General features: G+C 45.6%; 1 protein-coding gene and 3 non-coding genes across 4 annotated transcripts in view; 3 read left to right on the top strand and 1 right to left on the bottom strand.

The window, feature by feature from the left end:
- Positions 1 to 23,757, top strand: part of efl1 (elongation factor like GTPase 1) — a 71,706-nt gene that overhangs the window by 39,520 nt on the left and 8,429 nt on the right. Inside the window, exons 15-17 of the mRNA XM_086289964.1 lie at positions 9,554 to 9,685; positions 11,338 to 11,485; positions 23,629 to 23,757. The exon at positions 23,629 to 23,757 is cut by the window's right edge and continues 1 nt beyond it. Of these exons, the coding sequence (XP_086146090.1) occupies positions 9,554 to 9,685; positions 11,338 to 11,485; positions 23,629 to 23,757 (409 nt within the window). The remainder of the gene's footprint in view (positions 1 to 9,553; positions 9,686 to 11,337; positions 11,486 to 23,628) is intronic.
- On the top strand, positions 5,497 to 5,603 carry LOC147338458 (U6 spliceosomal RNA). Its single transcript, XR_015130346.1, has one exon. It is a non-coding gene; the product is annotated as a U6 spliceosomal RNA (small nuclear RNA).
- On the bottom strand, positions 6,857 to 6,963 carry LOC147338459 (U6 spliceosomal RNA). Its single transcript, XR_015130344.1, has one exon. It is a non-coding gene; the product is annotated as a U6 spliceosomal RNA (small nuclear RNA).
- Positions 7,776 to 7,882, top strand: LOC147338460 (U6 spliceosomal RNA). Its single transcript, XR_015130349.1, has one exon. It is a non-coding gene; the product is annotated as a U6 spliceosomal RNA (small nuclear RNA).

Raw genomic sequence — 23,757 nt, forward strand, 5'->3', positions numbered from 1 at the left:
CTGTGGCTGTGATCTGTGGGTTGTGACTGAAGGAACAAAGACAACAGCTGGCAGCAGTGAGCTTCCTCCGAAGGGCGCCTGAGCTCACCGCATAGTTTATGGTCATCTCATTCGTTGACATCACTGCAGCCTTGTCAGCGTTCATACTGGTGCTCGAAGGCACGCTGGAGTCACCGCGGTGTTCCCCTCAACGCCAGCCTCGCCGCTCAGAAAACAACATCACATCAGCATAGAAGTATGTTGGAGTATGAAAACGTCGCATCTTCTCAAGCTGCTCCAGCATCTCGGAGAATCTCTGAGCTCCTGAGATTTCACGAAATGACAGTAAAAAGTGACTTTGGAGCGCCTCGGCGCCCCCTGGGAGGAGCTGGAGGTGGTGGCTGAGGACGGGGAGGTCTTATTCTCTCTGCTGAAAATTAACATTTACCAAAATTTACATTTTGCATCTAATAATTTATAATTCTTCTCCATAAAACTCTTATTTAGTTGTAAATGATATGTGGTAAAGTGAAAAGGTGACTCATTTGATAAATACACCTGTCATGTCGGGAATCCAGATCATCGAGACGTGCTTTTCAGCTTTAGCGCCAGCAGTGTAATACAATAAAGTGTGTTATTTGGCCAGTGGTGCTGCTCCCCCTCGACAGCACACACACACACACACACACACACAGCTCTCTGAAGCTTGAGTGGGACTTTCCAGTGTGAGGGAAATTCCATAGGATGTTAAGAGGGAGCAGATTTCCAAGCTCTGGCCTTGTACTTAATAAAACACAATCCACACTGAACATTTAACAATTTCCAGCCCCACATCATATTTATTGCTTTTCAATCTGCCATTTTTCCACCGCTCCAGCACTTCTCTCTGTTTTTTCTGAGGTGACAAAAACTAGGACGTAACTCGTGCCATAAGTTTGGCTCTGTGGAGCTCCCTTACAGTGAACTTCCTCTCCTACAGCCGTGTACGAGCCATACAGCATGTCCTGCTTCCTCATCTGATCCCGAAACGCTTCATTATTAATAAGAATATCAAATACACTCAGTGTAAAACAATCTGATGTGTCTTTCAAACATACCTTTAGTCGTCTCGACTGTTGAACTGCTATTTGACGTTTTTTCTTTCCTCAGTGACCAGAAATAAACGCATCAGAAAAGCTCTTCCAACGTCACTTCCTGCAAACCTTTTCGGACTCTCAGCGGTGACCTTAAGACTGAACTCATCCTGAGTATCGTGACAAATGTTTAACCTCTTTAACTGAAAGTGAAACCTCCATCAGGTCAACCCATGTAAGGCTCAGGTTTGGGTTTCTAGGCCTTTTTTAATGAAATTTCCACGTTTGGACCACCGAATTGGAAAAGCTCCTAACAGAAAAGCTGTGGTGCCAAAGCTTTGGGATTACATTTAAAGGGTAATTCTAGTTTCTGGAGGTTTGTCTGTCAGCCTGTGGCTAAAACAAAACCCAATCTTAACACTAGAGGAGTCCCCAATGACCTGGCGGATGTTCAGAGGTTAATCACCGGGGAAGTCTGAAGTAATAGAACGGAAGACTTCCTACATTCATCATTTGTCCAGCAAAAAATCCATAAAGTATTTTTAATGAGAAGTTAACAGCTGATTTGCTAGACTACTGCTGTGTCACCCTTTGAAGCCATAATTTCCGTTTTCCTTAAATGCATCGAATGAATTAATCCATAATTTTCTTCCACTTATCCAAAGCCAGGCCGCAGTTCCAGCAGGCTCAGCAGGTTATTCCAGACCTGCTTTAAAAGCGCAGCGTTTTCCAGGTCTTCCTGGGGGATCCTGAGGCGCTCCAACCCAGATGAGATATATAATCTCCCTCTTTCCCAGGGTCCCCTCACAGTTGGGTGTAGGGATGTGTACCGGTATCCGGTCCCATGATGGCACCAGTTCTGACATAAACGGTAGTAACCAGACAGAAAAGCAGCGCACATTTCGGTGCTTTATTTCGGTGCTTTTTTTTCCTGAGCTGTGATACACTTCTAGCCAATCATTTTACGTTTCCGAGGATGGTAGGCGGGCCCAGGTACGTCCGTTCTTTTAGAGCAGAGCTACAGATTAAAAATGCCCAAGGCGAAGCGGTCAAAGTCTGGCTGTACTTCACAGCAAAAGATGCAAACTCAGCAGCCTGCAACAAGTGCTTTAAGCTGATACTATGATACTGTCTAAGGAGGCAACACCTTGAATCTGATGAAACACCTGGCGACGCATAGCGTTTTTTTAAAAGCCGAGAAATGCGCCGTATTTGATAGCTTGCTGCGAGACCTCACACCGAGCACATCTGCTGCAGGTGTGGTGCCTGTTATCGGACCGGGAGTTAGCAACATCCCCCAAAAACCCGAAGAATAGAGTCCTGGCCCCTAGCCCTGCCAGTGTAGCAGAAATGATGAGGATGATGATGCAGCAGCAGCCGTTCTTCTCTGCGTGAGTAGCTTAATGTTGTTCGTGTGTAATTTACGTTGAGTAGGCTAACCACGTTATTACATTAATGCATGTAAGGTGAACTAGCAAACACCATCATAGCTACATGCGGCTGTCCTCTTGTTTGATGGCAGATGCTCCCTTCACCCTGGCCAAAAAGGCTAAAATGACCAAAGAAAAAGAGGGAAACAGTTAAACATGAGAGGTTTTTGGACAAAGTTTGTGTTTTTTCCATTGTTTAAGCACTGCTTCCAGCCAAGAGTGATACCATATATGCCCCATAGCTGCAGAAAAGGCTAACATTGTTATCTTTTTACAAAAAACAGCTGAACATGAGAGGTTTTTGGACCAATTTTGTGTTCTCCATTCTTTAAGCACCGTTTAAGCACCGGCACCGTTTCAAAAGTACCAGTTTGGCACCGGTATCGGATAAAACCTAAACGATACCCATCCCTAGTTGGGTGTTCCTGGAAGACCTCCAAAGGGAGGTGTCCTGATCCGATGCCTGAACAACCTCAGCTGAACTCGTGACCTATCTCTAACTGTGCTCAGTTATTGCAGGAAGTCATAAAGTCTTAGTTTGAGGTTTGATTTAGTTTATTTTCCAACACTGAACAACATTTAGCACCAATGTGAGAAGCGCTCTTTAAACTGGTGCACAGCAACACATCTGCCAAGTCTATCCGATGAAATGAAAGACGCACGTCGCTTACAGCTGCTCAAAGCATCCTGTGCATGTGCTGAACCCTCGTTATGAAAGGAAGAGATCTTATTTCTGATTCAGGATCACCAAAGGTTTTTGCTGTCTCTGTCTTTCCTCATACATGCTCTTGATTTTCATTACATCACCTCTACCTCACTCACTGCAGTGTGGTGGGAGAGGATGAGGAAAAAATGCCATCTTTATATAACCAGAGTTGCAGCCAACTTGTGGTTGGAGGAAATGTCTTTAGGCTTGAATCATCCTGAGCTCTGCAGCCGGACGTATCCGGGCCTAGTCCCCGGGGGGCGGGGGTTGCGTTCTGGCAGCGCAGTCTCTCCTCAGGTTTGGTCAGGAACGGCTGCTGATCACTACAAATTCTTCAACTCGATCCAAGGCCATCAAAAATATTCTAAAGGGCTTCAGTATGTTGAATGAAGAGGTCGAAAGATCTCTACGTTCAGCCTAGAGCAGGACGTCATCTCCTGGTTTTCCCTTTATCTCGCCCTCCTGTTATCGTTCCATATGTACGAGCTGCAGGGGCTCTACATGGTCATTCAGAAATATCATCTGGTCTGGTGAAACCCACAGAAACCACAGTCTTCATCATTTCTAACCTCGCTGTTGCACACGGAATAAAAAACCCACTGCAGCGTGCCGTGGTGCAAAGCTACGGGACTGGGTGGGACTTTTTCCCAGCACAGGTACAGGTGTGAACGTTTTCAGGGCTTCCTGTATTGTTTATGCACGGAGGAAGATGCGATTGCAAAAATCAGAAAAATATGCTGCCTGCAACATTTTCCAGTAAACACTTCCCCATCCTAAAGAGCAGCAAAGAAGTCCAAATAATCCCTCAGTTCGTCCCGGTTGAATTGGACCTTTTCATACGTGCAGCCTTGAACTCCTGTGATGGAGGATCTGACATCTAAATGCCTTTGACCTGTTAGCTTTCTGCTACAAGGCCTGTGTTGGTCCCCGTGTGAGAATAGCTCGTGTCAGTTTATCTTCAGCTGCCCGCTGCTGTGATTTGCTGCTATATAAATAAAACTGCTGCTGACCCCAGGCTTCATTTGACTGGTCCTAACTGGCTGTCCCTCCCTGAGTTTGCCTGTTTCTTCCTGTTGAAAGGGAGTTTTTTGTTCCCACTGTCACCAAGTGCCTGCTCACAGAGGGCCGTCTGATTGTTGGGGTCTTATCTGTATGACTTTATAATACAAAGCACCTGACTGTTGTTGAGATTTGATGCTGTAGAAACTGAATTGAAGTGAACTGATGATGATGATAATGGAAGGAGAGCCTCAGTGCATGCAGCGCTCACCTCCTTTTCCTCTCTTTCATTTTTAACATTCAGTAACTGCATGAAGTTTGTTAAGTTGGTGAATAGTTGTGTTCAATGATTGAGATTGCAGTTATGGACCAGAGTAATTGCGGTGACTGTAATCGAGCAGGCCTGTTTTCCAGCAGTGACGACGCATCAGGAGCTGCGTGAGGAATGAAAACCTCGGACGCTGTGCAGAGGTGCGCCGCTGCCCGTGCATTTCAACTCTGATGAAAGTCTCTGTGTTTGCTGCTCTGCTGCTGCGTTGAGTGTCTGCAACAGCGCTTGTTGGCTTATCTGGTCCTTTTAGTTCTTTCTTTTTTTCATCTTTTATTGTTCTTTGTTGGTTTTGAAGGCCTCCGGGGATCAAGTCACCTTAAAGTAATTATAGTGTCGAGTTACACGAGAGGCAGCCAGCGGTGTCCTGCAGTCAGCCAGCTCTTAGCCTTGTGTCTGGGTGTACACCCTCTGTACACAAAGCCACATATTTTTCTTCAAAACTGAGACGAGTGTGAGAAAATGACCCCGGGCTGTCGTTTTACTTATTAAAACAGTTTGGGAACTGAACTTTAAAGACGGTTGTTTGTATCTACGTCTAAATCTTGTTAGGATGCCATTCTTTACCAAGATCGGTAGTTTTAGTGTGAATCATAGACAAACAGGCCGATCACCCTCAGGCTGTGCAGGAGAATTAAGTCATTCCAGGACTGGTGCCAGCTGCAAACAGGGCTCGCTTTATTCTGGATTATTCTGGCATGAACTTCATAGCGAGATCATCAGAACTGCTCTGTCAGTTTGGGGCACAAGCTCCGCCCCTTTTTGACTAAAAGGAAATGTTGGCATTAAAACTAATTTCATAAGAATTGAAGAGCTAGTTTATGCTCACAGTTCAAATGTTGACGTCAACGAGACAAAAACGGGTCCTTTCCTGACTCTCGGTCGACTCGTTGGTCCGTCTGCAGCCGTCGAGTCTGCACCGTGTTACCGAGGCCGTCCTGCAGCAGGGCAGTAAATGGCAGGCTGTGCTGCAGGCTGGATGTGCTCGCTCAGGCAGCACATACGATAAATTGGAATCGATACAGAGAAGATTAGCATGGCCCCTGCGCAAGGATGACACGCAAAATCGTGAAGCGGTTCCACATTTTGATGAATGCTCACTTTCCTCAGGTTACGGTTACAGTATCTGTTGTTTCTGTATTTTTTACTGATTCTGTACAGAGATGAACTTGTTTAAATATTTTTGGGAAACATCCATTTGGTTCAAACTAAAGTTGTGCAGTTCTTCAAAGCGCTGCACAAAGTTGTGAATCTGCTGCAGCCGATTCAGCCATTGGATGATTAGAGCTCAGATCCTCACAGCAGTCGGGTTAGGATGGGGAGTCTGGCTCCGCCCTCTTTTGTTGAAGCTAAACTCTGACCTCAAAGTTTTGAGTCATTTCATTATAATTTATCAGAATTTTCTTGTCAGTGACAGAAACATAACCCAAAATCACGGCCTTCTTTCTTCTGAATACCAGAGACGACAGCTCCGCACCGTGACCAGGTGGCTGCTCTGCCATGTTAGCATGTCAGTGTGTCTGTGACGGAGGCTAGCCCGGGTTAGCATTAGCAGAGTTGACAGAGGCTGCAGACGAAGCTCAGTGCAGTGAGGACTCCTCTGTGTTAGCTCTGCCAGTAAAACCTGAACTCCATGTCAGCAGTAACGAGTATCACAACAGCACTTATGAACTCTGCGAAGCTTGACTCTACTTCAGGCGGATTCATGCAAATATCAATAGTACTGATATCTGATCCATACTAGTTTGATAGACGAGCTTTAAAAACAGGTTTTTATGTTATATAAGGAATTATTCTGCAAAGCAACAATCAGCTGTTTAGTGGTTATTAAAGTTCAGAATCTGCAAATCGGTGATGATTTATTAAATGAATGACGGCACACTGTTCTCGCCCACATAAGCCATCTTTATAGGTTAAACCATCAGTATCAGCAATGCTGGGCCTGAATTACTTTGTTACCATAGTTTGCAGGACTGCACACACCTGCCAAGCCCACTCACAGGGGAAAAACAGTGTTTTGTGGGTCATGTGACTCTTCCACACAAAATGATCCCTATGAGCGCTGCCTGGAGAGAGATGTTCAGAGACGATGATGATGATGAGAACTTTAAAATGCATGAAGAACATAAAAATAAAGCAGCAAAGATTTTTACAAATCAGATAAAAATAAGATAACAGATGAAAAAAAGTCATCGACTGTTTCAACAAACTCAGACGTTTTAAGAATGAAGTATTTTATACTGGAATATTTCTTTCTTTCACCTCTTCTCTTTCTGTTATAGGAGTTTAATATTTTTTAAGCAGAATGTTGCATTTTGTAACTCTAACCTGACGAAAGATCAAAATGTGGAACCACTTCACGATTTTGCGTGTCATCCTTGCGCAGGGGCCATGCTAATCTTCTCTGTATCGATTCCAATTTATCGTATGTGCTGCCTGAGCGAGCACATCCAGCCTGCAGCACAGCCTGCCATTTACTGCCCTGCTGCAGGACGGCCTCGGTGACACGGTGCAGACTCGACGGCTGCAGACGGACCAACGAGTCGACCGAGAGTCAGGAAAGGACCCGTTTTTGTCTCGTTGACGCCAACATTTGAACTGTGAGCATAAACTAGCTCTTGAATTCTTATGAACTTAGTAACAATTAAAGGGGGCGGAGCTTAAGGCCTCTTCAGGACCGGAGGCTTATCACCTCCTCAGTTATTTCAGCTACTAAAGCTGATTTCTTTCAGAGTTAAAGCTGTAAATCTATCAGGTTCTTCATCTGACTGCTCTTCATCAAGTTTCATAAGGATGAGTTTGGTAGTTTTTCTGGAAATGCTAACAGAACAGCAGATCACCTGCCTCCACCTCACTGTAGCCTCTTATTGGAGTCAATAAGGATGGATCCCAGCAGCGAGGAGGATTCACAGTTTCTTGATTTAGCATCAACAACTTCACATCAGGCCTCATTCACAGTGTACATACACAAATCTGTGTGTAAACTGTGTGTACAAACATTTCACGCACAAATCAGTGGTTCACTTAGGCTCCGCCCCTTTTTAGTTAAAAGGAAATGTTGGCATTAAAACTAATTTCATAAGAATTGAAGAGCTAATTTATGCTCACAGTTCAAATGTTGACGTCAACGAGACAAAAACGGGTCCTTTCCTGACTTTTAGTCGACTCTTTGGTCCGTCTGCAGCCGTCGAGTCTGCACCGTGTTACCGAGGCCGTCCTGCAGCAGGGCAGTAAATGGCAGGCTGTGCTGCAGGCTGGATGTGCTCGCTCAGGCAGCACATACGATAAATTGGAATCGATACAGAGAAGATTAGCATGGCCCCTGCGCAAGGATGACACGCAAAATCGTGAAGCGGTTCCACATTTTGATGAACGCTCTCTTTCCTCAGGTTAGGGGTTTAAAATGCGACATTCCGCATAAAAAGTATTAAACTACTATAACAGAAAGAGGAGAGGTAAAAAAGAAATATTCCTGTAATGGCAACAATTAAAAAGGGGCGGAGCCAGCTTTCAAACTGGAGACTAAACTTAGGCATCGACTTCTGTAGCTGATCCCAGAGCAGCTGTGTGGATCTGACACTTGTTGTATGTGTGTCTGTTTGTGTCTGTCGGTCTGTCACTCAGTGTCACAGCTGCATTATGTATTCATGATGATGTCACGTTTGGTTTGTCCGACAGTGTAAATTCTCGTGTGTGTGATAAACAGTAAACATGCGAATGTTACAAAGTAACAAAGTAAACTTGGGTTTGTTTAAGCTTTTGTCTGTAATAGAATTTTAAGCTGCCGATCCAGTGACAGAGCAACATAACCCGACGGCACTCGTGTCTCCAAACACGTCCAGGAAGTTCACTTTCTGTTCCAAAGCAGATGTGCTCGTTTTTTACCAAACATCAGCCTGAAGGGAAGCCACAACTCAGCACGGTGTGTTTGTCTTTCTTTTGTCAGTTTGCAGCTTGTATTTTGTGTTGGGCTCAACTGATAGTCCAGAATGTGCTCAGTTAAAGTGTGTAATCGACTACTCAAAGCCTGTTTCACACACTCATTCACATGCATGGAGGGTAACGCAGGCTTAAAGAAACTTGGACGTGGATCGGCCCACCCACCCTCTGATTGGTAGACGACTCTGATTCTCACTTCCTGTTTTACTTTGGCGATCACTCTCTTTGTGCGTCTCTGGTTTTGCTTCGTTTGTGCTCTGATCATTATGTCACCTGTGTTTAATTAGCTTCAGCTCTGTGTTTAAAGTCCTCTCATGCTTTCCTTCGTCCTGTTTGTGTTTTCCTGGAATCTCGTTTTGTTTGTTGGAGTTTGTGGTTTCCTGCTTTTTTTCCCCTCCAGCTTAATTAAAGCTCAGTTTTTGTTACCAGGCTTGGATCCAGTGTTCTGCATTTTTAATAAACAAAACAACTCGTTCCTCCAATTTCTGCTGATTCGGGTAAAATTAGATTGAAACGCTGATACTCCAGCGCTCTGCTTTACAGCGTGAAAAAACCCTGCACTGAAAATCAGCAAGTGTTACCCTCCTGACCTCTCAGCATCAGCTGTTTCTTTGTTTTTTTAAATAAAGTTGTGCACATTTTTGGTCACATGACTGTTGAAAGTTAACCCAAAACACACGTTTTAAAATGTTGCTCCAGTGAATTATGGGAACAGCTCAAGATCCCGGGTACAGAGCTCGCTCCTGTCACGGACATTAAATATTATATATGCAGGTGCTTGAGTTGATCCTGCCGAGCAGGTGTGGAGTCACTTTATAAGCACGGCTGTTCTGTGATGGTCACGTTTGTTACACACAGTCAAACTTTTGTTACTTAAAATGCAAGAAGCAGGACGTGTGTGTATTTATTATTATTGATCCACTTTCTTCCTGTTCTAAACAATATTTCTTCTCTTCTGTGACTTTTTTAGCTTTGCTTCCTCTGCCCCTCAGTTATTTGGTGATCATGTGATTCTGGTGAATCGTGGGGGAATCTGTTTAAAGCAGCTGCATGTTTTATTTGGTGCGATGTCCTCACGTCTGATGTTTTTCACACTCAGGTATCGGAGGGCTCGAGGAGTTCGTCTTGAAGTCGGCCACGCTGTCCACCTCACCCGCCTGTCCTCCCTTTACCCCGCTCAACTTTGAGGCCACGCCCATTGTCAGGGTTGCCATAGAGCCCAAACATCCAAGTAGGTCTTCGAAGGCGCTCTCACATGTAGTTCATGAAACTAATCTGCTGCTTTGTTAAATTCAGTGAAACCGGAACGTTCACGGAGACCCGACACTGTCTCCTTTCATTTAGTTGGACACGCGTGTGAGTCTGTCTGTCTGCGTGTGTGTGTGTGTGTGTGCGTGTGTGTGTGTGCGTGTGTGTGTGTGTGTGTGTGAGTCCCACGCACTGAATTTTGGTATCAGCCAAAAACTCAGCACAGCTGAAGTCAGTCCAGCTGTGCTGATGTATTCAGACCACGAAGCTAAGTTTCACATCATGCTAATGACTCAAATACAGCCGACGGCGTGTTTTACAAACCAGAAATATATAATTCCCTAACAGCCAATGGGAGAGTTCAGTAACACTAACTGGCCCTCTCCTTATTTGTTCTCTGCATGGAGTCAAAGCGTCCGGCTCTGCGCCTCCGTCTGCCCTCAAATGGTGATGATGAGCTTGTGCTGTGTTTCCGATGATCGTGGCGTCAGAGAGAAACCGCCGTGTTAGAGAAACCGAGTCGATCGGCTGAAACATTTCAAACTCCTATCAGTTCACAGTTCTGAGCCCAAATCTGCACCTATTTGTGTATTTGTGTCAACTGTAAACGTAATCGCACCAAACCGAACAAATCTTTATTGAGAGGCTCCACACTGCTCCAAGTCACAGCGTGCACAGCTTCCTAAATGTCAGCTGACATCGATGGTGTGATGAATGAGAGTCACATGACTTGGACTGGAATCAGATTTAAGATGAAAATTTTACGGCTTTGAATTTAACTTTAATACGGACGACTCGAGATGTCACTCGTACTTCAGTTTCTTGACCAGAGACTGGGAATCAATGGACTGTTCATACAATACATCAAGCTGACAGCAGCCAATCACGCTGCACAGGCCGAAGGGAGGAGCATTTGCTAATATTCAGATATTAAAACACTGAAGTCAGCAGAGTCTTGCCAGTTTAAACTCTTTTCTCCTGCAGCAGATGATATCAGCTGTAAATAACGCTTTCGCAGGCACAGCCAGCAGCACTCACAGAGAACAGGAAACTACGACTTCACTTTGATAATGTTTGGTTGTCTGGCAGCACAAGCAGAGCTGTGAATGAGAGGCCGGTGACGTCTGCCCACATCAATCCACACAGAAAAACTCTTTATGTGGGTGCTGCCGGACTCAGGAAGTAAAAAGATTCATACGAAAAGCCGAGCTTCACTGCTGCTCTGGTCAAATTCAATTCAATGCAACTTTATTTACACAGCGCCAAATCACAACAACAGTTGCCTCAAGGCGCTTTATACTGTAAGGTAAAGACCCTACAGTAATACAGAGAAAAACCCAACAATCATATGACCCCCTATGAGCAGCACTTTGGCGACAGTGGGAAGGAAAAACTCCCTTTTAACAGGAAGAAACCTCCGGCAGAACCAGGCTCAGGGAGGGGCGGGGCCATCTGCTGCGATTGGTTGGGGTGAGAGAAGGAAGACGGGATAAAGACATGCTGTGGAGCAGAGACAGAGGTTAACACCAGTTAGGTCCAGTCAGGTTTGAGAGTGTGTTCCTCGTTGTGTAGACGTTCCGACCGCTCACACAGCCGAATCGATGATTGTGTTTCCACCTCGTTTGTTTGTGACAGGCGAGATGCCAAAGCTGGTGCGCGGGATGCGCTTGTTGAACCAGGCCGACCCCTGTGCCGAGGTTCTGATCCAGGAAACCGGAGAACACGTTCTGGTCACTGCTGGCGAGGTTCATCTGCAGCGCTGCCTGGACGACCTGAGAGAGCGGTCAGTGTGCGTGCGTGCATGTGTGTCTGCCTGTATGCTGATGTTAGGCATGTAAAGTGTTCATGTTCACTCGTGAACACTTGTTAAAGAAACCTGCTCTGCTTTGGCTCACTTCCTGTCCCTGCGCTGAATGTTCATGTATGAACATAGTAACAGGTCAGTGTGTGCAGCAACCTCTGTGAGCTTCAGAATGCTCTAAACAGTCAGTTTATTCCATGTTTTCCTACATTTGGCTCCATATGATGTCACAGAGGGGGATATCTTTATATGGTCATCTCATACAACAGTCACCCAATCAGCCAATCAGTGATACCGTGGGTTCATTATTATTGTCTTTCTGCATGCTGCCTTTGACTGACATGATTAAGTCATTGAGGATATTTCTAATCATTTCTGTGCTGATGACATTCACTTGTGTGTCTTTTGGCTTCCATACAGTCATTTTGTTTTAAACTCAGAGTAACTGAGCTCATCCTTTAACAACATCAAATGTCTACATCAGTGATTTCTAGTGTTTCTAATGCTGGCATAATAATTACAGTTCGTCTCTGGGCTTCGACTCCCATGAAAAATCTGTTTTACGTTCCATTTAAGGAACATTTAGGAAAAGTCTCATCAGAGAAAACATTTTCATGCATCTGTGTCATCGTGCTTAGATTACTATAATACCCAGTTAACTTAATTATTATGTCTAAGAATCAAAGGATGGTGCAGGTAGTGAGCAGAATAGGTCAACTTGAAGCTTTATCCAAGAGGTCACTCTGACTATAATTTATTTATCTGAGCATAAAGACAAAAAGGGAAACCAGCTCTGCTCAGGTTAACAAGGCTGGGTGCACTAATCCAGTTCCTGTGGTTCTTTGAAGCCTTGGAATAATCAGACCATCCAAACTGTTCACGCAGATTATTCTGCATGTATGTGGTCGCTGATTTATATGCACAGTAAAAAATCTGCTCAGCATCCGTGTGATTGGAGAAATTCTCCAATATGGCTGCTAACCAATCAGATTACGTTCTGATAATATCCAGAGAGCGAGGTGGCTGAAGGAGCAGTGAGTGATGGGCGAGTAGTCGCCACGATCATCATTTTTATCATAATTTAATCTAAATTCATTTAGTTTTGTTCCAATAAATCTTGTGAGATTAGCACAGAGTGGGTGTGAACTTGATTCAGAGTTGTTGGTGAGAGTCGCTGCGCACGGTTTACAAAGCGTGACGTGTGCTCTTCTCGTCTCCATGACAAACACGGGAGCTTCCTCCCTCACACCCTGATCGTCAGTGAAAGATCAAGAACAAGGAGCTTACGTCTGATTGGATCCCCCCCAAACTGGTCCCGCCTCTCTATACAACTTAATTAATTCTGATTGGATCTCGTCGCCCCGGAACATTGTCGTCTCGTTTTTATTCATCGACAAAAGTGCCGAAACATTTCATCACAGGTTTTGTGTATTCGGGGTTTGTTTGTTTGTTTGTTCAGAAAAAAAGAAAATGATCAGTCAACAAACGAAAGCTATGGTGAGACGTGGGCGGAGTTTCTGATGATAGGTCAGCATGTGTGCAGCAACCTCTGAGAAAGGCTTCAGGATGTGACGTCTAAAGCCAGCAGGGGGCGTGGTGGCTGTGTCCGTCTTATTTTAGTTGATTATTGCGGCGTCTTCTGTCTCCATGATCGACAATAACCTCCACCTAGACTGTGAGCCAAGAAATGATCACCATGAAGTAAAGTCCCACTTTTCAGAAAGTCTGACTTGGACTGCGTTGGTATTAATAACCGTGCTCCTCACGTGGCGTCTGCTGTCCCAGTATTCAATTTTTATATTTCTCCATATCTGACTTTTTCTGTCTCGGTCATATCGATCGTCTGCGTTTGTGTGCTCTCCTGCTCGCGTCTGCTGTTGCGTAGTGCAGGTTGAGCACAGTGTGTGTTCGTATACTGAGCGACTCACATCTGAGGCACAGAGCTGATCTGTTTCCAATTCCAGCCCATCATTATCTGGCTATCATTACGTATTGACTGCTGCTCTTGTCCGTCTGGACGCTGCCAGCCTCCTCAGAAGAACAGTGCGAGCTCATTGACCGGCACATAGATTATTTTCACAGGGGAAATTTGGTGTCGCTGCTGCGGCCTCACAAAATCACCCGAGAATGAGTTTAGAGATGGCGTTTCCAGAAAACCTGAACACAAGACCCGCCTGTAACATTAAACCACGGCTGTGTGGCAGGTAGTAAACACACTGGAGCCAGTTACAAGTTTAAAAAGGTGCTTTTTTCTGTGGGCAGCAACACGACCTCATTTTAACCCAAGAGTGCAAACACAAACAGAAATAATCCATCCACCGATTCCTGAACCCGGCAGGCCAGTGCCAAACTCTTCTACTTCTATTGTTTCATGGTGTCGCAAAATAAACAGTTTACAACAATATCTTTCATGGCTTGATGGTCAGTGTAGAGGCTACATTAATTTCTTAAAGTTCAATAAAGCTGAAGATCCTGTTGAGGTTTTTCAAAATAAACTGAAATGATGACAAACAGAAGGACCAGTCCAAACAAATCGAGGACCTTATTCCTAAACGAGGGGCTGCCTCTGTAGCACGGACATGGGTTGGTTATGAAACATCTGACACTGCAAATTATGCAGGAAACCGGCCCCCACCAAACCTCTGCTACCACCAACGGAAGAATCACGTGACAGTAAGGAGAGAGTTTACGGCTGAGAAGCAAAGAAGAGCCGTCAGGTGCTCCAAATAAACCTCCCACTCAAACATTAGAACGGGCGTTTCCCCGCAGCACGCCGTGTAATAAATACCCACAAAGAAAATGGCAACCATCCCAACTTATGTCTAAAAATATGTAGTTCAATCCATCGGTCAAAACACTCGACTCCAGGCACACGACGCCCAGCTGAAAACACTTCACACAAGTCGAGCTGCCCGAGATTCACAGAATTCACCGAAAATGTAAATTTTTGTGGTTTATATCGTTATAAATGTCATATGAGATTTTGGTCATATCGCACAGCCCTATCAGTTGGGGTCTGATCCGGGATCAGAGAGGACAGCAGAGATGTCACAGTGAAAACCTGCAGTGTGCAGGTGTGACTGCAACAGGCCGCACTTATTCCCCTCAGAGACTCGTGACCTCCTTTCAAACATCTTCTGCATGTCAGTGTTATAAAACCACACGAGCTGACACTGAAGGAGTCACCTGGATGATGATGAAGCGTTTCTCCCACTGAAAACGTCCAGATGAAAAGAATCGACGTTTGGCATCTACGTACCTGGATGACTGAGCATCGAGACATTAAAACAGCCTGGATTTGCCACGTCTGTGTGATCAACAAAGAAGTGTGTCCTGTTTTTGTGTAACTTTGATGACTGTGCCGTGAAGCAGGATCATTTTAGGTACCCAGTATCCTCACCCGTAGATTTCCTGTACATCGTCTAATCGGCTTTTTGTACATCGCTGAGATTGTACGACGGGATGCTGTTTGCAGTGTGTAAAGCGTGTTTTCATCGGTTTATTTTTACTCAGTTTTTATCCGTAAGAACAGTTGCTCTGTGTTCATTAATCTCGGTTCTTGTCATGTCAGCGGGGAACAGAAATCCATCAGTTAGAGAGAACTGCCGCTCTCCGCGCACGGCTGCTCAAATGATAACACAACATCTTCGATATTTAGCAGTGTGTAATTTTGCGTTTGAAGTCGTCTGTTTATTCCAGACATGAATTGCAAGTCACTGAAAGCTGTTGCATGGATGCTGTCCATGACAGGCTGAGCAGGTCAGGTGGAAGCTTTTAAGGTCTAAACAGGAGAAACTAGATGAACAGTGTCCCTTTATTTCACAGTAATTAGTAAAATTACACACTATTTGTGCTTCCTGACCATTTAAACATTTATATTTCAGAAAAAGTGAATTATAAAGTAGCCAATGAACGAGTAGGTTTATTTGTCATTAGATCAGAATGATTTCCTGCACAGCTGTAACGATGCAGATGCCGTTAAAGCCAGTATCTGCAGCAATCTAAAGCATCGCATTTACACTCAGTGCATTTATCAAGACACATCACATCTTTTCTTCTGAGAGTTTTAACCTTGTTAAACCAGAATTCACAGGCAGCACGACGTGCTCTTTCCTGTGATGCCATTATCTCCGATGTTCAGCTTTTTCCATTAAGGCTCAACATCCATAAATCCATTTAGGATGCATAAAAATAGCTCTTTATAACTTTGTGCCTCGCTATCATCAGTTCTCATTATCAGTTTTCCTTCCGTGTCGGATTTAATCCGGTGACAGATGTCTGCACATCCGTGGTAAAACCAAACTGTTAATTCAGTCTGTTCTGTTATCATGCGGCTTTGCTAAAATACAAATGTACACCCCAACGTTAAAATAGCCTGGCCAGGTTCCCCTCGTGCTGTCACAACACCTCGGATCCATCGAGGCGGGGACTCCTCGGATCGCTGAAGGTGTCCCGTGGTGTCGCTCGCCTTCGCTTTAGCAGCAGATCCTTTAGATCAGGGGTGGGGAACTCCAGGCCGCAGCTTTTAGATGTGTCCTTGATCCATCACAGCTGATTTAAATGAGCTCCTCAACATGTCTTGAAGTTCTCCAGAGGCCTGGTAATGAGCTAATCATTGGATTCAGGTGTGTTGACCCAGAGTGAGATCTAAAACCTGCAGGACTCCGGCCCTCGAGGCCTGGAGTTGGACACCCGTCTCAAAGTATCAGACAGTAGATCTCAGTAGGTCCTTGGTTGCTCCGAGATCTGAGAAATTTGGGGGCCAAGTCAACAATAGAGACTCTGAAACTATTTCTGAGAAATGTTTGCACGGTGGCACAATGAACACGGCTGCTGTTATCAGTTAATGTGGCTCCTGCAGTCGTGGTTAAGCAGGTGTGTCAGAGTTACATGAATGCTGAATGAATCCCATCGAAGGCAAATTTGTCTTTACATGGTCAGGACAACATCAAGTTTCAGCTTGATGTTTCTGGGTGGCCGTTACAGTCCTGTGCAAAAGTTTTGAGCCAGCTGTTATTTCTCTGGATTTTGTTTGAAGGTTTATTGAGACCTGAGCAAACCTACCTGGAAACAGGAAACACAGGTACGATCAGCTGAAGGTGCATCTCTCCTGTCAGGTCTCTGCTGGATTGTCTTCCTGTTTAAGTAAATGCGTTTCAGAAGATGTTTAGGCCTTGCACATTATTCATTTTCATCTTCAGATTTTTTTAAGGAACCGCTGCACGCCAGTGTCGGGATGTGCCGAATTCTTAGCTAACAGCTCCGTGGGAATCACCTGTTTGGGGCAAAAATACTATTTTATGTCAGACTGTGTTATCTTTGGCATTTTTTATCGATCCAGTTAAAGAAATTGGAATCAGTGATGTGTTTTTGTGACAGCCTGCTAGTAATAAAGTGTTTTTAAAATCTTTACTTTAAAAAGCTGAAAATGAGTCAATGTTCAAAGGAAACCTTAAAAGAGCTCCGGAAAGCTGGAAAATTGTTTCTCAAGACAAATTAAAAAACTCAAAGGAAGCAAAATATAAAGAAATGAGGGGCGGCTCAATACTTTTGCACAGTATTGTACATGTGCTTCATATGTAATTCCATTATTTTTAATCTTGTGCTCTCACGAGGACAGATTATAATTAAATGCCTGAATAACATTATCCATGTACAGGAAACAGTACCTGCTGTTACAGGTAAATCTGCACATTCGAAGTGTTTGGAGTGTTTATCTGCTCAGAGATTGGATCAGAGGGCGCAGCAGCAGCTATATGAGAGCTAGCTAACAGTGCTGAGAGGACCCGTCACTGGCTGTGGGTGAAAAGGGCTGACATCACTTGGGCAGCTATGGCAGTCAGCGAACCGCGAGAGAAAAGAAAATATTTGCTCTTCTTCCCTTTTCTGGGAGGCAGTGAGGAGGTAGAGTGTACAGCCTGATCCGGCGGGGAGGTGTGGCCCCCCTCCAGCTCTCCTGTCGTGTCCCTTTTGTCTTACTCCTCTCTTTCACCTTTTCTATCCCTTTGAAGAAGTGAGGCTCCATAAATGTTAAAGAGGTAAGTATTATCTCTCAGTTGAAGTGAATAGATAGAAAATAAACTGTAGAAAACTAAAAGAAGAAGTGAAATAACAAGTCAACATAAACCAGAGACACTCCGGGGCCTGATCAGCCCTGGCAGGGCCTCCTTGTGTCTGGTGATAACGGCCGAAACACCCGATGAATCCAAGGTCCACTGCTGACGATGTGTCCCAAACCTTAATATGATAACCTAGATCAGATCTCTAATCCCCCAAAAATGGGAGATTGGCCTGGGTAAAAGACAGAAAGCTGAGGCACGCACTGATGTGTGCTGCTGGTAAAGTTTCTGGGCTGCCTTTCCTCATAACAGCCTCAAGATGCTCGCCATTTAACGCAATGCACAATCAGGGACTGCAACATCTAGTGCTTTTACTGAATCACCAAAGAATAGAATATAACTTGTGGTGAGAACATGAAGTAGCAGATGGTCACAGTCAAGTGACCGGTTAAGATTCCCGTCATGATGAAAGTCTGTTCGCCGGTCGTGTTTTCGTAGGTTAGACATTTGCAAAGCTAATGTTTCAGTGGGGCGAATGTTTCGTGCCTGCGGCGCATGTTATCGTCGGGTCTTCAGCGGGAGCCTGTCACCATAGCAACCAGGAAAACTCAGTTTCTGTATTTGAACCCAAACCGTGAACTTTCATTACTCAAACCTGCCCATCCATCCCTGTCTCATTACTGGAGCCAGTGTCCAGTCTAAACCTGACCGAGCAGATTTACTAAGTAAAGGTAAACTGTGTGATGCTGTGTGTGGGATTCGCACTTTTTAACTCTAACTTCATGTTACCTTATATGCAGCAGAGCCTATTTGTTGTATAAAATTAAATTCGAGCACAGAAATGTTACAGGACAGTGAGGAAGCTGATGCAAACACACCCGTGTCCCTGAAAGTCTTCTGCCATGTGTTTAGTGATGACATCATCCTCAGCCTCCGAATTCGGGGTTTTACTGAATGTGCTTACTTACCAGAAGCACAAGAATCGATTTGTAAAAGCAACGAAGAGGCCGTGGAGATCGATTGAACGAAAACAGGTCTGAATAAAACCCCCGCAGACACAGTAAGACATAAACTGCAAGCAAATGATTCAGCAGAGCAAGTTTTTCTCAAGGACCTCTCTCCGCTTGGCTCCAGTCACTGGCCTGTCTCCCAGATCCTGCCTGAACATGCTCCATCACAGGGACATCATTACTCCAGCGATGAGTGCTGCATTGTTTTCACCAGACCTCAGGCGGGCAGTCAGGCTGGAGAGCCTGAATTTTCTCATCACCTCAGAGATTCTTTTTCCTGCTGCTCTCAGACGGCTCTCAGAGCTATTTGGCTCCAGGTGGCCTATAATGTGACTCGGGAGTGACTCCCATCCAGCCGCTCCGCCGTGTAGGCCTGATTGCTGAGAGCCAAAGAGAGGAACGGGCCCCTCTCGGGGTATCCCGTCCCTGCAGAGGAGCGCTCGGGCTGCGGAGAGGTCGCCGCCTTCATCGCAGACACATGCTGGATATGAAGAATCTTGTCTGGTGGCAAATCATCGAGTAGTAAAGCTGGATGAGCGAGGGTTCGGCGGGCAGCGGAGCGTGTCGCTCACCGTGTGATCGGGGCACGCTGCCACATTTGTTGGCGTTTTTCTGGCAGGCGCTGTTTCAGGACCTGGGAAAAGAATGGTAGGACCCGCTGGGGGGGGGGGCAGTTTCAGCTGGTGGCCTTCGTGGTCAATCACACGTGCCCTTCTGATGGTTTTTAAAAGGCACCTCCTCCCTGTAATATCGCAGGCCCGACTCTGTGCGGCGTCTGTGGAGCTGAACTCACACAAATGTGTTTTTCAGAGTTTTGATGTTTTGCGTCTGCAGACGAGGACCTGAGTACAGATCCAAGTTCAGGCTCAGGTTTTAAGAACCTCCTGTTTTTGTGGATCGATTTTAGATTTAGAATAACAGGAAAAACAACAACGTTGTTGCGCGTTGTGTCCAGTCACACAACAGTGTTGTTGTTGCTGCACGGCTGCAGCGGCGTGCAGCTATCAGCGACGTGTTTTCAGGTGGGTCGCCCACATGCATTATATCGGTGTACCAGGTCATCGTCTTTCAGTGCGTCAGTAACCGCCCGCTTTGTGCGCCACAGTTGTCACGTTGCTGCTTTGTCCTTTTTTGGGGGGGTTCTTGTGTTCCTATTGGCCGACACACTCACTCATATTCTGAGCTTCCTGTCATAGCAGACAGCTCGCTCCGGTCCTGTCAAACGTTTCGCTTCAGGCCGGCTGCTCGGCTCGCTGTTGGGTTTAAGCTCCGGCTCCGCCATGTTGGATGCAGAGTCTGCAGGGTGGCTCTGACTGGAACCAGTCCAGGAGATGGTGTCTAATGGTTGTGGTGTTTTACATACTGGTACACAAAGACTGACGTGTGCCTGGAACGGCACGTGGTGCAGTTCATGGGTGCAGCTGTCGGACGTTAGAGGAGGACTTTTCATACTTTGCGCCTCACCTCTGCCCCGCTGCTGTGGCTCGTGGGCAGCACCCGGCCCACTGTGTCAGTGCTCTGAAAGCGTGGCATCAAACAACACTGCATACACCATTTTCACTCATGCACTCAGCTGCTCCTCTGATCGTGCTGACTGCACACACCACGCTTAGCCTGAATTCCTCTTTGGGTTTCTTTCATGTAACTGTGTTTCTGTGCGTCTCCTGGTTTGTTGCCGCCCGGTTTGTGTCACAGAGTAAATATTTATATTCTTTAAAATGTTATTATCGATTATATTTTATAATTATTTAGCAGGAGAATGCAAATCTGTCACCTGTGAGCCACACTGATCTGAGTTTGCACCTCCAACAGCTCCTGATGTCAGAGCGCACCGAGCTGTGTTTTCAAATCGGCCTCTGTTTATTTGGTTTTTGCCTTTTCCACCGTTTGCTCCACCCAGGCTTTGAGTTTCATGGATAAATGTTTTATGATTGCTTCAGCCTTGGTGCTACTTAAGGACGCACTCCTGCAGACACTGATTGTAAGAGCTCAAGTCGAAAGCACAATGCACTCTCACTGACCGACGAGTAAAATCACTTTGGATGATGTAACACTGCAAGAAAATACCCCATACAGTACACACACACACACACACACACGTTGGGTATTCATATCTTGTGGGGACAGCCCTTATCCTAACCAGGGATTGTAGCATCTCGTCCTTTTATTACATATAAAGATGAAAGCTCTGGATCTCCATGGTTGGTTTGTTCTGTTCTTTGTGTGTCTGAGCTACTTTTTTACAGCACTTTAGTCAACCTGTTTTTATAAGTGCTTATAAATAAATTGATTGATTGATCTCTTCTTTGCTGGCGGGGTTGGGGGGTTCTTGGCTTTGTGCGGCGGGTCCGTCAGCGCAGAGTCGCTCATGAGGCTCGCTCCGCGCTCCCTGTTGCTCTGATTTTGTGGGATTCCAGCTGAGGAAACGAGGCCGCGTGCAGCGCTGCTGCTGCTATGTTTAGAGCCGAGGCCAGACAGCTCGGGACAGAGATGGCAGAGCAGGACGGCGGATCGCTGACCGGCCAGCTGGCTGCCTGCTTGGCTCAGATGAAGGCTGATTGGCTGGATGGATGGCTCGATCATTGGCTTACATTTTGGCTGGTGATGTGACTTGATGGCGAGCTACCTGCTTCATAAAGTGTCTGATTGGCTGGCTGGGTGACTTGTTGATGTGTCGGCAGCCTGAGCCCTCCACGTAAGCGCTGGCACGCAGCGCATCACGTTCAGAATAAGGTCAGCGCTGTTCTCTGCCACACGGGCGAGCACAAGACTGTGACATCACAGCTCCACCGCTGCGAGGGGATTATCCCCACACCCCACCCTCTCCCATCAAAACTAGGTCAGGTGCCCAGTCTTCAGTGCTTATGGGCACCAGTGATCGATAATTCAGCGCACACACACACACACACACACAGAGCTGTACGTTTTCAATTTGGCGTTTTCACAGAAACTTTTCAAGTGTTCATTAAGTGAGATGGCGAGCAGCAGGGATTACCTGTTACCGTGGATAACTGGATTAAACGAGGAAGTATCCCCGCTGTCTCGGTGCCGCTGCTAATGCAGCACAAATATAAACACAGGCGTGTTTTTCAGAGTGACCCAGTGACCCCGGGGTCAGCCAGGAAGCATCTGTGTTGTTCAGTAAAGCCTCTAATGCAGACGGGCAGACTAATGAGTGCGATTGTCCTCTGCAGCCTGCTGGTGGAGGACCTCAGCGGGTATAAATGATGTTAGAGAAACACTTTGTGTCCTTGCTGCGGCACTCGGGCTCTGACTCATTTCTACTGAACACCCAAATCTTTAAAATGCCCCACAAATCATTTTATTATTGGAAAGACGGCTCTGCGCCGCTCCACACGTGTGACGTGAGGGGAGCAAGCGGTCGTCTCAGTGTACGGCCCAAATGCACATCGCAGGATCCAACGTCATCGAATGTCACAAGAACGAACAAGCGCGCAGTAAAATGATCAAAGAGAAAAGGAGGATGTCCATCACCTCTGAGATCCTGGTGACATTTCTTTGAGCAGCTCTGCGTCTCGTTGCTGGTTTATAAGCTGCGACTCAACGTTAGCAGCAAAGCGTCTGATAGGCCGGACAGATTCTCTCTACCTGCGTGCGGCTTTCTGAGGTGTCGTGTTTTTGTGTTCGCTCTGTCAGCCGGATCTAAAAGAATATTTCATATTAATTAGAGTTTCTTTAAACTCGTGGCTGTGACAGTAATTACAGACTCCAAAGACGTTTCTCTTAACGCCGTCTCGTCCCGTTGGAGAGGAGCTTTCATTCGCACCGTCACCTGCAGAGTCTGTACGAGCGTAAAACACCAACGGGAACATTTTGTATCCCGACTTTTCCTCACTCCGAGTTTCATCTTTGCTTTAATTTTAATTACACTCAGTTTCACACAGGTGTGGTTTTTTCTATTCTTGGCTCTGAATGATGTCACAGGAGGGCGTCCTCATACAGTTCAGCACAGTTTACAAACCGTGAGGAGCAGCCAATCAGAAGAAAGTTGGCTTACAGGGAGGCTTATTTCAGATCAGATACATAAGGATTGTTTGGGGCCGTGAATCATGCAAAGCTACTGTAGTGGAGCGACTCATTCCACTTTTTTAAATCCTCTTCCATCCTGTAGCAGGAAGCATCACTTGTGCCATTGTAGAGTTTCACCTTACAGTTTAAAGTGCTTTGAGCTTGTGATTTGGTGCTTTGTCAATAGAAAAGAATTGAAGTATCGGATCGATTACGTCAGACTTTTGTGAACACCCACTTGATGACCCCAGAGGATGAAGGTGAAGATTTTAAAAAGTTTCATTTTTGGCCGTATTTTATTTTCCATTACGGCTAAAGTGACTCTATGCAGACGATTCATGTTGTTTTCTGGAAATCAGCCCACACCTCAGATGTTCGGAGGAGATTTTATTGAAAGTATCATCCCAGAAATATTTGGGTATTTGTTTGGATGACGGACAGAGTGCAGAGTTTTTATTATTGAGATATTTTAATCTTATTTAGCTCCTTATTCTTGGAATAACCTTCAGAGCACATTGAAGCTGAATGCTTGCGTCTCCCTGCAGAGTGCAGAGCTCTCATAAAGACTTCTGTAAATGACAAGTTTTCACTGTGTCTTGTTTTTTACGTGTTCTTGTGTTTGATTTATTCTGCCTTGAAAAACGACGTTAGTCTGAAGGACTTCCTGGTTAAATGGGTCCAGATGTTGTGTTTGAAAAACGTGCTGCTCATAGGGGTCATGTGATTGTTGGGTTTTTCTCTGTATGTGTTATTGTAGGATCTACCGCACAATATGAAGCGCCTCGAGCGACTGTTGTTGTGATTTGGCGCTGTGTCAATAAAACTGAATTGAATAAAACATGAAATCGTCATCAGATGGCGGTCCGAGGTTTTCAGTTCTGATGTGTTTGACCTGTGAGCAGCCGAATCCTGTCGCCCCGTTGCCTTTGGGCGACAGCCATGGCCTGTGTCTGTTCTCTATCTGCAGACTGTCAGACTGGCTGATTATGAAAACAGAGAACAGCCTCCACTCTTCTTTTTTTTAAAGGTTTGCTAAAATCGAGATCAGCGCGTCTGAGCCCATCATCCCGTTCAGAGAGACGGTGGTTCGTCCTCCCAAAGTGGACATGGTGAACGAGGAGCTGGGCAAGCAGCAGAAAGTCGCCATCATTCATCA

This window comes from Aulonocara sp. 'chitande type north' Nkhata Bay, linkage group LG1 (assembly GCF_057382095.1).
Source record: "Aulonocara sp. 'chitande type north' Nkhata Bay isolate Kocher_YH1m ecotype deep benthic linkage group LG1, A_spYH_male_GT1.1, whole genome shotgun sequence".
Taxonomy (NCBI): Eukaryota; Metazoa; Chordata; class Actinopteri; order Cichliformes; family Cichlidae; genus Aulonocara; species Aulonocara sp. 'chitande type north' Nkhata Bay.